Source organism: Pezoporus occidentalis, unplaced genomic scaffold, assembly GCF_034315485.1.
Source record: "Pezoporus occidentalis ecotype Australia unplaced genomic scaffold, CSIRO_AGI_Poc_V1 ctg145, whole genome shotgun sequence".
NCBI classification, from domain to species: Eukaryota; Metazoa; Chordata; class Aves; order Psittaciformes; family Psittacidae; genus Pezoporus; species Pezoporus occidentalis.
Window position 1 is genome coordinate 361798 of NW_026913263.1, and position 17226 is coordinate 379023.

Here is a 17226-nt window from a genome sequence, read left to right on the forward strand (position 1 = left end):
GCAGGGTTATCTCAGGAATCAAATATTGATGTATATTGCAGAATCATCTCTTCTGTGTGCTGAAGTTCACTTTGGCTGCTATATAAATAGGTTGTTCCACATAGAGAAGGGTGGGGAGGGATGCTTTAAGATGAAACTGCCCTCCCTCTGGCCCCTGGGCATTTATGTTGTGGCTATGGGTTTGTTGGGCTTTTTTGCCCATTGACATTAACAGATCTGTGTATCTCTGTTATACCTATTATATACTCACTGATGTATCTCTGAAATACCTATTCTTTCCCTGTAGATATCAAATGCTTTGTCAAGCAAGTTTTACTCTGTTGGGATAGATGTTCTATTTACAGTGCAGAAGCTTGAGCTGGCAAACATTAAGGAATAGTTGTGATTTCCTGAAATTCATTTGAATAACTTGATCCATGAGTGATTGCTAAGATAAGTGTGCATTCCTCTGGCTGACTGTATGATCATTCAGTGCATCACTTATTCCTGCTGGGTACCACATGCTGCTGTGCATCATCCAAAGGTGCATGGGGCTTCATGTACATCATGGCTGTTGTGAAAATGGAGTACTTGAAAGCTTTTGCTTGTGAACATGAAATGCAGCATGTACCACAAATAAGTGTGCTCTCTGCCCCTTCCATAGAGCTAACCTTGTAACGTGGAGCAGTTGTTTTCAGAGCAACACCTAAGAAATAGCTTTGTTTCAGTCATTGTCAATACGCAATGCTTTATCCTGAGTGACATGGCATCTGGCACACTCATCCTTTGAGTTTGTTTGTAGGTGAGATTTTTGCCTTGAGCCAGAAGGAATTTGAAGTAGTCCTTGGGTGCATACGCAGAATACAGATGCTACCTTGTCTGTGTAGCTGTCAGGTCCTCTCCTCTTAAGGTGATAATGGAACAGTTGTGTGACAATGGAGGAAATCTTACTCACAGATGCTATGAATAGGTGCAGTTTCACCTTAAAATGAAGAGCAGTGTTCTACTGCTGGCTGCTCTTTCAGATTGTATGTTTCTAATTGAGTTGATTTTCTGTGAAGATCTGTAGAAACTATTAAATATATTCCTGTCTAACCATTTGGAAGATGTTTGTTATTGTAGTGTCAAAGTGCTTCAAAGGAGTATGGTAAATCAGCTGTAGGACAAATAGTGTTACCACAATTGATAGATTATGTACGTGGTGAGCTGGCGATTTTGGATTAAGATATAAAATCCCTTGATAAGGCTCCTATATGAAAGTTAGTAGGACTCATGCCACTAATTTGCTTTAATGCTTTTGAAGTCATCCCCTAAGTAAGCTGGTGACTAACAGAACTTCAGATGCGCTCTCAGAAATTCCCTCTGTACTCTTAGAAGTGGATGATGCTGATATGACTGAAGTTACTTAAAGGACACAAAGAGGCATTGAGAGGGAAATGTCTGTATGGGCTCAGTGTGCATGACTAGAGGCATTTTGGTGAACACACCTTAACTTTCCTTTCCAGAACAAGTCCTCTTTCCATCGTGATTTTTGCCACAGTGGTTTGCACAGGAGCTGTTGTGGTGAACAAGGCAGCGGTCTTCTCAGCCCAATCCCAGCAACATTGAAGGGAACACCAGATACGTTTTACAAGCCATGAGCCAGATTACAGTACTAAGACTCCATCTGGGCTGTTTCGATAAGTGCGAGCACACCAAAGTGGTGTTGCAATTTTCACTTGATGAGTCGTCTTTGTTAGCTTCAGATGTTTGTTCATGCTTTTATGCTATCTTAGCGGCGGTTGCTCTTCCGTTCCTTGGTGCGCTGTTGATGTTGGATTGCTGGAACAGGAAGGTAAAAAGTTGAGTGTAGAGGTTGAAAAAAAGTCAAACTGCACTCTCCCTGGGGTTAAGGAAGGCAGAAGCACCGTTTCTCCTCTTAGAACACCCATTCTCTGCCTGCTTTTCTGCAGATACTGTGTATTTTGTTTTTGCATAACTATGCTTATGATAGTGAAAGAGAGCTGTGATTCCCTCAGAGATGTGGATGTTAGTCTGTTTTCTTCCCATTGGAGTTTGTGTTGGGCCTTTTCAAGGTAAATCATGGAAGTCTGTCTACCTTAACCTGTGATACGTTCAAAAAGAGTACCTTGAATTTTGCCATTTTCTGCTCAGACAAAAGATGAAATTCAGATGTTTTGAGTTTGAAGGTGCAAGAGCAAAGCTATGGCAGTCAGCAGCTTTTATTTGTGAATTTCTGTTTCCATTTGATTGTAACAGGGCTGTTGATGTTTGTGGCTAGAAATGAAACATGATTACAGTGGAAAATGGGGGCTGGCATGCCTGAGTGGCCTATTGCATCATTAGCCATAAGTCACAGTCAACAAAGAAACAGGTATTTAACACAGAAGGACACACAGTGACTATCCGCCCCCTTCCCCTGCAGCCACAGAGCACTTCCAAGACCCTTATTAAAGCTTTAATGCCTACAAAAATCACAAGAAGCACTGTATGCTGCAGGATCAGAGATCAGGAATGTTGCTGTCATTCTGCATCTGTGTGGGACAAGAAAACACATTAGGTGGAAGGGCACCAAGGGTGCTAGCAGGCAACAGCCCCCTGTACTTCTGAGAAGGGCACAAACTGCTCTTGATCCTCTCATTTCAGCTGGAGGAAATTTCTTCTTCCGTCATATCTGGCAACCTGTTTAACCCAACCTTGTGAATGGGGCAGCAGCTGAGAGGTCCTCAGTACCACAGTGTGACCAGCTTGCTGAACCTTTGGCTGTGATTGCTCCCAGAAGAGGGCAATGGGGGAAAATCCTGAAGCCGTTTTGTGTAAGGAGATGCAGGAGGGAGGTGGAAAGTTCTTCTTGGCTTCTGCAATGACAGCAACTGTACAATGCGTGGTTGACTTGTTGCAGTGAAGTGTCTGATGTAAAGTAGCACTCTGCCTTAATGTTTGGTTTGCTGTCCTATTGCACAGTGTGTATGCATTGACAGTTACCAGATGTTGCTTCCAAGTGTCCTCTTGCATATCCCTCACTTCAGGTTACTTGTAAGTTTGGCTAGAGATGTCTCCTGCAGGGTGAACAAAAGCTTCCAGAAGTAGACTCCCCAAAGGACAGGGGTCTATATCGAGTGTGTTGTGAAATGAATTACATTTTTTATGAGGGTCAAAGCTATGAAGCTGTAAACAGGAGATTTAAGTACTGAAATTTCTGAAACTGTCTTCTTTAGAGGAAGAGGGTGAAAGTAATTCTCTCCTGTTTTCATAGACGGCAGGGGAGATATCTTAGTTCTTGTGATGCGCAGTCCACGTCTTTGCAGGAAATTAGCAATATTCAGATGGGCTCCTTGTTCCAGATTTGAGCCAGGATGGCAGTAAAAGCCCAAGCAAATATTTGATGTGCTTTTCTGTCAGGATCTCAAGAGCAGACTTAACAGAGACAGTAATTTTAAGTCCGCAGAATCCCAAGATGCATTTTCATATCTGTAAAACCAGGTTGAGAAGTCTTGCTAAGAAGGTGTCTCACGATGCAAAGCTGTGCATTAATGATATAATGACTAAAGTATTTTACTGTTTATAGTCCTAGGTTTTGAAAGCCTGCTTGATTCTTCTGAACTTGTGGTATCACTGGAGAAGAGAGCTGAGGTGGTTTGGTTTTATATCCGCGGCAAGATGTTCTTCTGTGCCTCGTCCATGTGAGATCAGTGTTTGTCTTCTACCACTACCTGCTTCTCTACCCATTGCACTAGCTTAGCTTTCCTGTTTTTCCTCTTTTGGGTGTGGACTGGACCCATCATTAAATGTAAGAAGTGAATTCCAGAATGCGTAATAAACACCTCTTAGGGACAAGTAATCCACCCAATTCCAAGAGGAGCAGCTGAAAGCAACATGTCTCTGGTGCTCTAGTGCTTGAGATGAGCAGCTGCACACCAGGAGCTACAGGCAGCACCTCTGTGTCTGTTTGTACTGAGCCATGTGTCGCTGTCTGGCTTGATACATCCCTGGGTATTAAGAGTCCCAAAAGAGGTTCAAGTGGCAATAGCTGAGCCACCCGCTACTGTGCTGCTTGTCTGTCAGTTTAAGGTGATGTCTGTGTGTGCTGTTCCACTTTCTAGTCCCTTAGGGATTCAGCCAAGCTGGGGCACTTCTGACACAACAGGGAATCATGATCTGTTTCTTCCTCCTTGTCAGGGTTATTGTAGAAACTGATGTCTTGCATGCTCACTCTCTGGCTAGACTCTCCTGGAGAGCTGAGGACAGCTACCATAGCTCAGAGCCTGGATATTCACTCAGGAGAATTGCTTCTTCTGCCTCTTGCCCCCTGACAAGCCACTAAGATCCTTTCTTCAACAGTTCTGGGGACTGCTGAAGTCCCCAAACAGTAAGGAGGGATCTGGATGTGCCTCTGGATGTTGTGTAGTGCAGTTGCCAGGATGAACTTCTTCAACCTCCAGGCCCCTCTAAAGGAGGAGCTGCTGGGTCCTGTGGGGAGCTGTGACACCCACTAGTGGGACATTGCACCCAAGTAAGGCAGGCAGTAGAAACTCATTTCCTTCCAAAGGGCTCAGTAGCTCTGTTCTCACACTGTGACAGGTTTCTTGGGCAAATACTGACAAAAGAGGTTAAAGCAGCTCCTAAGAAGAACTCTCTTAAGAGGCAGCATTTGCTCAGATATAGAAATTAGTACAGGTGCCAGCCTGAAGATGTGCCAGCTGCACTCTCATTCTGTCCAAATGTGACTGTTAAGGAGCTGGATGTAGCTTTTGGTCAGGCCACCTCAAGGATGTGATGATGTGTTGGGAATGATCATTGAGAAGGCACAGGTAAGTGTTGTGCTGCTGGTAAATTTGTCCTGACAACTGGCCAGGGGTTTTTCTCTTATCCTTTGGGAGTCAGTATCAGGCACCCAGTTTTGCCATTAACTGGGAATTTACAGATGTTGAGAAATGAATTCTCCAAGGACAAAATCCTCTTTTTATCCAAAGCTTCTCCCTCTTCCTAGGATTTTTGGGGTCTTCTCCTTTCAGCAGAGAGGCTGCCCCACAGGAAGCTTACATGAGCACTGGCAGCAGAGAGAGCATTGCCAGTGAAGGCTCCGAGAGCTTAATTCAGTGGGTACATGTCTGGAGGAGCCTCTGCACTGCTCTCGCCTCAGTTGGTGTGTTCTTAGTTGAACATTAGTGGACACTTGCTGCTTCACAGAACATCCTGCGCTCTGTTCACCGTGCAGGTCAAGCCATCTTGGAATTGGTGTGTAATTCCGTGGTTACATGCTCCAGCAAAAGGACCTGCTTTTGTTTGGGTGTTGGGTCTTTAAAGGCTTCAAACAGGCTGAGTTGTGTAGGAATAAGTTTGCTTCTTTAAGGCAGAGCTTTCCAGACTGATTTTGCATTGGAATTCTCTTTAGTGTTTTGATACTGTGCTTCAAAACTGTGAAAAAAGAGCTGGACCTTTTCTCATTGTTTCCCAGCTTCCTAATGGCCATTCCTAATTGCAAAGTACCCCTGGGGGAAATGCACAGGAAGGTCCTGGGGTGCATTAGTGCATTGTGCTAACCTTCCTTATCTTTATATCATTTAAAAACATTATGGGATGAGATGACCTTTGAGGAAGAAGGTGGCCATATAACAAAGTATTGAGGATTATGTCCAGGCAGTAGAGCAGCCTTTTGGAGAGAGAAGGGAAATCCCTGTGTTGGGAGCAAAGGGAGTCTTTGAAGCAGCTGTTGTTCAAACACAGTGTCCAGGCAGTAGACCATAGTGAGTCAGAAAAGGAATATAGATGAGGCAGAGCTATGTGGACCCTTCCCTAGAGCCTTCTGTGGATAATGATACTCAATATGCTAAATATTTAAATACTCTTTAAGTTTTGATAGTTTAAGCACACTTTTCAAATAGAGGATTAGCCTGATTCATGCTTTCTTGGGAACAAGTGCTTGATATAGAATCATTTAGGTTGGAAAAGACCTTTAAAGGTCATCGAGTCCAGCCATTAAGGAAGATCATATGCATGACCTTCTTTGCTTACCCCCTAATAAGCCCTTAACCATTCATGCTTCTCTTCAGCTGTGGATTGGGAGCACAGACAGTAATACCAGAGTGCAAAACTTGTCTCCCTTTGAGCTGTTATTTCCTGATGTCCCCAGGCCCTCACTGTCTGAACTTTAGAAAGTCTCTTCTGACCCCTTTGTACTGTATAAGAAAGGATTTCATTTTAAAATTTCCTCATTTTATCAGTGATGCTGTGAAGCTGATTTGCAAAGGGTCCTCTTTGGAGGGTGGGGGAAGCTGAAGGTTAGTGTTAGCTGGGCAAGGAGATGTTAGAACTTTTGGTGTCTTTGCTTCACTGGATGAAATAAAACTTTCAGATGTGTTGAAATCTCCTTACAGGGTGAAATACAGAAGCCATTCATACCACCTACCACCCAAAGCTGGCCTTAGAAGCATGAAGCACATTGTGTGTTTTCTCAAGCTGCAACACATCACTGTTATCCTTCCTGGAGCCATAATTGGGAGCTTGCCTGTACCAACTGTTTTGGTGGTAGAGTTCTCAGAGTGGGACTGAGTGTGCTGACAAGTGGAGCAAATGCTGTGTTTAAAAGATAAGCACTTTGAGAGACCTCACTTGGAAGTGAACTGGAGTTCAGACTTCAGGAAATAAAATGTAGAGAGCTGGCATAGCCTGAAAGGCAATTTCTGTGTCTATTTGCGAGAAGGATGTCAGTGGAGGGAGATGAGTTACAGAAAGATACTGGGACTTGCTTCAAAAGAGTATGGCTTGTATCCAGGGAATTCAGAAATCGTAGGAAGAAAACTGGAGGTGTCTCAGCAGGCTAAATGAGGTGTCTGGAAAGAAGGTACTTAAAGGATGTAGACTGGCACCTTCTGCTAAAGGACAAATGTCCTGGATAAGCAGGCAGAAAGCAAGGCCTGAGGAGGGCTATCTAGGAGCAAGCAGAAGGGGAAACCTGTGTGTCACAATGGATGGTCCCAGTGAAAGGGGATGAAAGGAGTTTGAAAAACAGGCACTGGGTGCTATCTGAGATAAAATAATCCTTATATAGCATCTTAATCTGTTATATTTAGCTACTACATCTTTAGGGCTCTCTTAAGTTATCCTCCTAATGCCTCAGTTCTGTGTTAGTGCCAATTTTGTTTAACATGCCCGTCAGCGATGTGCCTGAAATCATGTTCTGCTAACTCAGGATTGATGTGACGTCTTTGGGCTCTCCGTCTCAGGCCTCCTCTGCCCTTGAAGACCATGAGCCCTGAGCATGCTGTGCTGGTTAGCTTCAGATCATTGTTGAAATGCATGCCTTGCTGCTAAATGCTTCGAGGTGATGCCACATGCTCTCCACCTCTGTGGCATCGCTGACGCCCAGGAGCCAAACATCCTCCTTTCTAAGTGACCACGAACACAACACTTATGAATGATTCATGTCAGTGTTAGTCTTGATAGAGACCTGCAATAATAATAGACAGCATAGTCATTTGGATACACATGGTGATGTAACCATTCCTCAGGGATCCACTAATTGTCAGACCGTCTTTTTCCCTTGTATCTAGTGAAACTTCTATCATGACTGTCAGCTACTCAGCAGGAGAGTACTGGACCCTGATAAATCAGGCCAATAAAAAGAAGTCCTTGAGCTGCAAATGGTTAGGGAGCTGGAGAAGGGGACTGAAAGCCTTGGAAAAATTCCCTCTACACTAGGAATGTGCTTGTAGTTACTGTTCCTGTAGGAAATGCCAGACTGCTGCAGTACCTTGGAGTAGGCTGGGTCACTGTTGTTTCTTCATCTCTCCACGTCATGCTCTGTTTTCTAAATGTTTAATTACAGATGGATTGTGGTTTGTGGGTTCACAGCTTTTCTCATCTGCTTTTTGTCAAAGGTAAGCAGATGTTCTGCCTCTTGCTCTGTAGAGTTGAATCCCTTGTGCAGCAGCTGCCAAGGAGCTCGGGGATAAAAACTTAAGCATATGGAAAAAATGGGATGGGAAGCCAGTTTCTGTGGCTGAGATGATCTTGTTTTGAAATATACCCAGCTGGTCTCTTATGTTCCCAGGTGTTGGCGCTCTGCTCCATCCTGGGAAGCTGCTGCCTCTGGAATTCCACGAGCAGCTGGGTATGTGTGGGTTAGAGGAACCTTTGGTGCTTGACCCTGCCTGCTTGCTTTGCCTGAAGATAAATATCTTGAGGGAGAGAGCCTTGTGCTCTCCGGGCTCTGCACAGAGATGAGCACCACGCCAGTGGAATAGGATCTGGCTATGTAATTTACACAGTGTTGTGGTTGGGGTTGTTAAATTTGCATTTATAGTCCATAGTCAAATAGGAGAAAACCTGAAAGCAGTTTGGTTAGTGGTTACACTTAGATAACCCTCCTGCTGCTGCCAGCCGCCTGTATCCCTGTGCTGTCCTGACCAGTGCATGTGGAGGCCAGGACTGGGAAATACCCTGTGGGTGCTGGGAGCATCCTGTTCTAGGAAGTGCTGCTGGGACCATGGGCTCCCTCTGCATTCCGAGGCTGCCTCCCCATGGCAATAAAAACATCATTAATCGGTTTAAGTAATTTTTAAATGATGGGTGTGTAATGATTTTTGAATAACCATCCTAATTATAGTAAAGATGCATAAGAGGGTTGAATTAGCATCACGTAAGTGAGGTTAATTCTGGTTTTTGAATGGGACTGCTTTGCTGTGCTGCCTGTAAGCATTCTTTTGTCATAATCTTTGTATGCGATTTTGTATCTGTTTGCAAATGATATTTTAAGTTAATTTTCAACATGTGGAACCATGTCAGTCTTCTGACTTGGTTATTACTCAGCAAGAAGGATATCAGAACCTTTTAGTTCATGGCATGGATATTTTCCATTTAATCAAGCTATGAACAATATAAGGAAATAATTAGCTGAAGTGGTGTTTGGTTTTGTGCACGAGCCAGCTGCTGAAGGAGATCTGACTATGGTTCACTTATAGTGCACTCCCTTGGTTGCTGCTCTGTGGTTGTAGTCAAGGAGAAAACTTTGGCTTATTAATCTTTGTGGATTTGGGGTCTCAAGAGCTGAGCCCTGGTTCTGTGCCAAGAATGACCTGCGGCTGCTCCAGGTGTTGTCATCTGTAAAGCTGAGACTGACAACTGCTGTTGCAGTGAGTCAGGTACCCATGGCCTTTCTTGTGCCACGGGATGGTGGCAAGCGATTACCATCCCACTGGAAGAGCCAGAGCACACTTCCTCCACAGCAATCCACAGTGGTACTGCTTGCTACATCCACTTCTCCGTGCAGTTTTGGCAGCCTGGGTGGTAGCTGCTGAAGCCTGAGCTGTGGGGTAGGATACTTGGAGAGCTGTCAGCTCATTGTTAAGAGACTCTGAAGTGAGATTTTGCTGCAGGTTTTAATGTTTGGCCAGCTTCAATTAAAGCAGAAGCCTGGTTTGATGTGCGGGAGTATGCCATGCTCCGAAAGCTCTCCACATTTCACATTTTCTAGGTCACTCTTGGATGCTCTGATTTATTTTTTTTTTCCAAAGAAACAGTTAGCAAAAACTTTGACATTGATGATTTATATTCTTCTGTCATCTCAGTCTTGGAGAGCACAGAGATACTTTTTTGGCAAGTTCTCCCCCTCCTTAACCCCCAGTCATCATCATTAGAAGGCTGTCAGCAAGCATGAGAAATCCCAGCATGCCAACTGTAAATGCTAATTGACAGATAAGCAGCTGAAGTGGGTAGCTCGTGCCATGCCTGACCTGCAGCAGTCTGTCTCCTGGCCCTGTCAGGAGCTGCCTTGCTTCCCTAGGAAGCATGATCAAAGTGATCCGTGCTCATATACTGCACAACTCGGCAGCAGGCAGTGAGTTAGCTGTGCTCTGTTCGGAGCAGGAGGTGAGTTCTTGCCTTCTTAAACTAGTTTGATTGGAAAGAAGTTAAACTAGAGATGAGTTAAAACCAGCCTCATGGGTGGGTGTTACATGTGCTAAGAGTGTGGTCTGGTTTTTTTTTCTTACACTTAGGCTTACCTTTACCACTTAGATCTTACTGATACTCTTTTGATGCTTCCAGTTTAACTGTCTTTGCAGACAGAGCTTGGAAAGTGCTCTGGTAACTCTGGTAGGAATTCTGTTGCCCAGTAGATGCGCAGCCTCCAAAGTGCTTTTGGAAGGATTTCATCACCTGTGGGTATCATAGGTAAGGGATCTTCCCTTTTTCTTTCCCTCTCTTGAAGTAATCTGTACTTGTGGGGTTTGCTCCTGCTCAGTGAAAGGCTCTGACACATTAGTACTTGCTGTGTGCTCTTTCTGCAGACAGGGTTTATGGATTCATGGCATCACTCTCTAGAACCATCTCATGGTGAGATTGCTCAGTTGATCAGTCTATTGCCAGTAATATTTGCACACTAGGCCATCAGCTATTATTCAAGATGATGCAGGTGTTTTAGTAGCTTTAGCTGAAATGGTTTGTACTGAATTGTATCACTTAGCTTAGAATCCAGCACTGCATCAGACTTCTGAGTGAAAAAACATGTCTAACTGTGTTTGGAAGATACCAAACAATAGCATAAATCATTGCTCCCAGAAGTAAAGTCGCAATGCTTTGTTTTGATGAATTTGGCATGGTTTTGATGAATTCAGAAAAAACAGTAGAATCTGCTTGTGTCCTTGGAAATCCAGACATTTCCATGGCTGAGAGCTCAGTGTTCCATGACTGCGGAGCTGGGCAGCCTTTTAAACCCTTCACTGGTGAGTCAACTGTGTGTTTACCACTCGTTTTGAGGGGGAGGTTCCTGACTGGGAGGACCAAAGAGACATTTCTGTAGCTTACTGATTTAGAGAGAAAAGGCCAAGCTGCTCAGAAGAACAGAAGGTTGAAAACCCACAGGAGGATTAACGGATGTAGAGCAGGTCAGTCGGTGAGAGAGGTCCAGGCTAAAATGCATGAATATGGAAGAGATGGTTACAGTCTAAGTGCCAGGTAGTACATCTGGCATACCTTTGGCATACATTTTCTTTTCCCTTAGCACTGTTTCCTGAAATTCGCAGAGAATCCGTGTGTTTTCACAAAGATCTGCTCAGTTGAAAGTGGTGAACTGAGAATTAGGGTATTATCCAAAATATTCTGTGGAGAAAAGGAAGAAGATAGAGATAAAAAGAACAAGCAGTGACAGGAACTAGAGGAAATAAAGGTTCTGAAAGTATTCTATAGTAACAAAATGGGGGAATGAGGAATTTAAAGTCACTGAATCCTGACAATGTGTGTCATAAACGAAGGACTCATTTTGTGGTGTTAAATGATGATTGCAACCTTGAAAATGACTTTATCAAGAAGAAATCAGTAAGAGAAAGCTTGTTGGAAAAGTAAGCAGGCAGTCAGCAGGGTGCTAAGGAAATCAGGGAGTAATTATGCAAGTGACACTTTCTGCAGTCTCCAGGAACTGAATTTGCAGTAGAGACCAGCACTACACACAACATTTTCCATAAACCCAAAAATAATCTTAAAGCTTTCTGGCAAGTATTATCCTCAATGACTTGTATAGATGGATGAAGCTGTGTGATGGTTTGCCTTACCAGAGGATGTGTCCTCAGATCTAAGTTGTCCTTATTTCCGGAGCTCATAGGCAGGGCTGGAAGTGTCTGCTGAGGAGCTGCTGTTTCCGAGGGCTTCCCTGGGCTCAGTGCTGCAGCTCTGCTCATGGGGATGTGCACCCTGCCTTCTCTCCCTGCCTGCACTCAGTGGGTCCTGAGGCACGCATGGGCGCTTCTAGAGTGCTCTTCTGGCAACTGCCCATCTCCTGAGTGTGTGATGTGATGTGATATGATGGGTGCCCTGCTTCGGAGAGGGAGCATGTCCATCTCAGGGGGACCAACAGTCCCAGTGGGACAGCCTTTATTGCCTCCTCCCTGTGCTTCTCACTTGTGTTTCCTCACATGCCTTAAAGAAGGTGCAGACTTTCTCCTGGGCATGAAAAGCAGGCAATGCTCCACAATGTGAATAGACCCTGAGGAGATTCCTTGCATCTGAGGTTGCAGCACTGGGTGCAAACGCCAGCCCTCAGCAAAGTCTAGGAATGGCTCAGCTTTCTGTAAGGCAAAGGCAAATCCATGCTAGAAAGCACTGCTTAAACTGCTGAAGAGTAGGAAGGAAACCCTTTGTGTATAGGCCTGGTAGGAAAGGATGGTGTTGGTTCATAAAAGGCAGGCTGTGGAGAAGAGAACTCTGCAACCGCACTGTATAGGCCAGTGTCTTTGGTCTCCAGCTTTCTCTGCTGCGGTTTTTTGTCTCAGGGTTTAAAGGATTATTGCTGTACCGCCGCTTAGTGATTCCCTGCCATGAACTCTTCCCTCTACTTTACATATTCCTGAGCATCTCCTTCATGTTCTGCACAGCAGTTTATGCATGGGTGTATCATGACTTCTGAATGATAACTCTGGGAGCTTGTTTTCTCATGTTCATGGTTTGCTCTGTTGGCTCTTGTGCGACTAGGCTACTGGGTCAGAGTACCTGGGAAGCTTCTCACTCATCAGAGCTCCCCAGGATAGCTTGGGGCATTTACAGCTCCCTGATATCTGTCTGTACCGTTCAGCAGTGGGCAAGAAGAGCAACTGCTCTCCTGAGGTTTGAGGGACCTGGGTCTGAGTCTCATTATTGTCACTGAGTCTCATATTGTGGTATTGGGAAGTAATGACTGCGTGGTCTGGCAGTACCTCCAGTGACATGAAATATCTCACAGCACCGTGTACTTGCAGCCCAGCCTGCATCTTGCATGCCCAGGCATGGTCTTGTCCACAGCAGATGAGAGCCACCAGTAATCCTTGCTGCTCACTGCTTCTAGGGGCTGTTCCAGGCAGGAGTTGGGGAACTTGCACCTACGACTTCATTTCATCCTTAAATCATCTACATTTCAGCAAAGCTTGTGGATTTTTTGGGCTCCTGATGTCTTTTCAAAGCATCATGCATGGAGCTGAAAACAATGTGGCTTTATAGGCGGTGGAGCTCCTCTGCAGCTGCTGCACCAGTGCTCAAGGGCACCCCACCAAGGATTGGCTGCAGAGCAGCAGCTCTGCTGGCAGTGGTGCCAGTGACTTGCTACCTGCTGGCATACTTCTCTGAAGGGTTTCGTGAGTGACATGAAAACTAACCCAAGTATGAAAATTCTCTCACCTCAGCAGTGTTTTTCCTTGTATTCCTCCTCAAACAGCTGACTTGAGGCCAGCCTGGTGGTGGCTGGTGTGAGAGAGGCTGTCCAGGTGCCCCTTTCCAGTATGTGGACAAAAGCAGGTTAAAGCAGCTTCCCTCTCATGCTCTGGTTACTCTGTCTCTACTCTTCCTGGGAGGTGGCAAAGCCTCTTCTGCCTAGTTCCTCTGGAGCTAACAGCTTTGTTACACTGTGCTAGAGCAGGATGCAGAGTTTCCCTTCCATGACAGAGCTCCAGCTAACTGAACTGGGAGACTTCCTCCCCTTTTCACCTTGTTTCACTTGTAAAACCTTTAGGAACCAGAGCTTTAACCCCTTTCTTTGCCTCCAAGTAATCTGTGTGTGCTGGGCATGTTCGTCATTTACCCCCTTATCTCAACAGGGAACTCTTTCGATCGGTGGCAAAGAAGTGACCCTTGAGTACACCCCATGCCCAGAGTTTTGGCGCTGCAAACGTGTAAGTATGTGATGAGAGCTGTGTTGTGCCTCCCCTGCTGGATCTCAGGGTAGTGAAGCAGGGAGGAGTGCGAGATGTTTGCTCTGTGGCTGAAGATCCTTAAGAGTGATATTTGTGTCCTGAAGCTCTTCTAAATGCTGTGGTTTTCCTTACCTTGTTTCTGACACCACCTATGTGAGTGAGTGTTGCTTTGGTACAGGTAGTCAGTGTTTTATATGCCGAGCAGTTTCTTCCCTCTGCAGTGGTTCCCTTTTAACATGTGGGGAAAGTAGTGTGTGGGTCCCTTCTCCTTAAAAAACAAAATGAGACAGTGATACTGCCAACCAGGGTGAACAGGCTTTCACTCTGGTTCACATGTGTTACCACAGTGTCTTCACTGGCCAGGTAACCAGAGCTTTCACCAGCAAAAACACAAACAGTGCAAACCACCCGTGTCTCATGCAGGAACCTGTGATCTGGATTTAAGTGTAGTAAGCGCAGCAAGGAAGGAAGCATGGAAATAGGTCCATGTCCAGGCAGCAGTTAGTACAGACTGGAGGTGGCCCATTTCAGTAGAAGCACAGTTGGCCAAGGGCCTGTTTTGTTCCATGCCCTTCCCATGGTTCTCCCAGAATGGGCACTTTCGGCTGCAGAAGGCTGGGGGGGGAGTGCTAGAGCAAAGACCTAAAGTGCTAGAGCAGGTTGTTGCCTGCACTCCCACCTGCCGCAGACAAGAGGTTGTGGCAGGGTAGGAAGGGATCAGCTGTAGTTATGCTCCCACCTTGACCACTGGACACACTGGGCTACAAAAACCCTCATCCAGGCTAACTGGATGCCCTCCAGATGCCAACAGAGCCACTGCTCAGTGCTTGTCTGTGCTTGCAGTGCTTCAGAGATCAAGTAGAGACAGAAGTTTCAGGCAGTGGTTTCTTCAACAGCTCTCTGTGTGACAAGAAGTAGCCATATTGTCCCCATTGTTTTTGTGCGTAAGTATGGCCTGAAAGAGCTTCCTTGTGCCCTAAAGCATATGCAGATCTTCAGTTAGAGAAAAAAGAAAATGGTTGAAAGAGAAGCAATGCATTTCCAAAGAGCTTGAACAGGAAGTGCTGTGTCTGGAGAGAGCTCTGAAGACGGGGCACTTGGCTCTTTCCATGGTGGTTCTGTGTGGCATAAACATCTGAGCCCGTGCCCCCCTAGCCCTTGGTTAGCTGATACATCTTCGTTGACTCTCCCTGTGCAGTAAGTTACATCAGCATCTACAGTGTAGCTCAGATAAGGACTTTGTCACTGCTTTAGGAGTGAGTTGAGATTAGATGTAACTTTGAATCCTTTGAAACAACATGATGCTGGCAACATGGTGCCTAACATGTAGCTTTTTGGTCCAGCATCACTTGAGAGGCTAAGAGTCCCATCTTAATGTCTTCACTAGTCACCAGGGACTAGTGAAGTACCTCCATGATGATCTGTGCTCAGAAGTTGTGTGAAAATCCTGTTTCCAAGGCAGTCCCAGCTTTAAGCCTTATGAGCGTTTCCTTTCCATTCCAGCCAAGGCTCCTGCTGCCATTACCATCCTGTCTCTCAGGCTCTTTCTGTAACCTTTCTGTGGCTGTAGTTACCTTCTGAAAGCACTGTGTCATGTAGCATTCTGGAGTAGATTATACCCACTGCCTTCAAAACATGACTTCCTCATGCTGTCCGTCTTCCATTGCAGTGTAAGGTGTGTACAGTGGGCTACAGATCTTCCTGCTCCTATTGCAAGCTCCCAAGAGATGGTGAGTATATCTGGTCCCTGTGCTTGGTTGGTTAGAAGTTTCATCTGCCCTGCCATGTAAGTTTCTCCTCTGGCTTCCCTGTGGTATCCTTCTTGTTTGACTATCTGGGCAGTGTCAGAGTGTTACTAGTTTTGCTTCATTTAGACCCTTTTCCCTGTCCACCCTAAAGATGTTACCTGTGGATCTGTTGCTACCGTGTTCTCTGTTCTTGTGAGGCTTGGTGGACAGGTGTCTTGCTGCACAAAGCCTTTCCTTTCTGTTACTCTAGCATTGTCCTTCATCTGTGGAGTTGCAGGTTGTGTGTTCTCCAGCACTGTGAGCTAGTACTGCTGGCCCTTGATGGCTTCCCCTTGACTCACCTTCCCTGGGAGATACAGCTACATAGTTTTGGTGTTATTCTTTTGAGGCTCTTAGATTAGAGGTGAATCCAGGATCTGAATTGCTGAACTCTCCTTGCTGACTGTAAGAAGTTCATGGAAAGGAGTTCTGCTCCTCCAGGAGCTTTTCCTTAACCCTGCTAGCACCTCTGCTTTTTGGGGTTGGGAGGGCATGAGAGCCAGAGTACTCTCTTGAGGAACTGGTTTCCTTGGAATGAGCAGGTATTCCAGGCACTCTGTAAGCTTTGGCTCTGTGTCTTTGAGCAGACTGCTCATGTTTTGCATTTCTCACCTGCATACCCCAGACAGAAGGGCACTAAAACAACTGCTGATGCAGAACTCTCTATTTACTGAAGCACTGTCCCCATGGTTATGCCTTCCTTGCACTGTAGCTCCTCTATCAGCATTATGAAGACAAAGCTGGCCCAACACAACTGTGGGTTGTAATAAAACTGCCGAGGAGCAAATTAAACAGAGCCTTAAGATGCTGTGAAGACAGATTGTGGCGCATGCTTCTTACTGACCTGCTTTTGTTGATTGTGAAAACATGTAGGTAATAAGGTAATCTCTCTGCCCTTTAATTTCTGGGTGAAACAAAACAACTTTCTAGGCATATACAGTCGTTGCCTCAGCTTTGCATGAGTTCTTGCGTGCTTTGTGACTGATGGGCTTGAAACGGACTTTAATATGCCTCTCTTACAGGGAGCAGAGCAGGCCCAGAGTCCAGAGGTGCTTCTGAGGGAGAGGACACACCAGCTGAGCAAGAATTCAGTAAGAGAATTGCTCTGCTCATCTCTGGGGTTGTGCTCATGTCTGCTTGGTTTGCATGGGCAGTTTTCTCAGCTGTATGTGCAGACTGGATTCATATGCAAATTTTATGTGTCTCATCAAGTGTAGCCAAAACTCTGCACGCTGCAAGCTGCAGATGAATTGATGTAGGTCTGTCCAACACAAGCTGTGCTTACAGCCAAGCCAGTCAGCGTCCAGCTTTCCCAACATTTATGTGCAGAATCTCTGTGTGTTCTGCCATGCTGCCCACTGCCCAGACAGAAGAGAGTGGGGAGGTGCTTTGGGGGACATTTAAAAGTGAAGCTTCACTGTGCCAGGTTTTGCGCTCTTAATTTCTTTCTCTTTGTGGGAAGAGACTTCAGCAGCAGGTGCAGGGCTGGTGATGTCTGACTTTGCAGCCCCACAGCTTTGGTAGGGATCTCTTCTAAAGTGAAGGCAGATGCTTCAGAGGCCTTCAAGCACAGAAGCTTGGTGGGATTTGTCTTCTTTGTATTGCACAGATAGGTGGGGGGAGAAGGGTGTTTCCACATGTCTTCCTCATCTGTGGTAAGTAGGCGCCTGATAAAATCAGTGTATTATGATGCATTTCACTTGGTTACCATAGGGGCCTGAACCCAGTTTTCCTCTAGCATAGAGATAGAATGGCATTTACTAGTTGATACTGTTCAGCTATGGGTGTTCAAGAATGCACCAGGA

General features: G+C 45.5%; 1 protein-coding gene across 4 annotated transcripts in view; it reads left to right on the plus strand.

Moving 5' to 3' along the window:
• The window catches only part of RBM6 (RNA binding motif protein 6), a 58498-nt gene that overhangs the window by 28511 nt on the left and 12761 nt on the right, over positions 1 to 17226 (plus strand). For all 4 annotated transcript variants that reach the window (XM_062610169.1, XM_062610172.1, XM_062610171.1 and 1 more), the window contains 3 exons: positions 13539 to 13613; positions 15304 to 15364; positions 16444 to 16512. In XM_062610169.1, coding sequence (XP_062466153.1) covers positions 13539 to 13613; positions 15304 to 15364; positions 16444 to 16512 — 205 coding nt within the window. The remainder of the gene's footprint in view (positions 1 to 13538; positions 13614 to 15303; positions 15365 to 16443; positions 16513 to 17226) is intronic.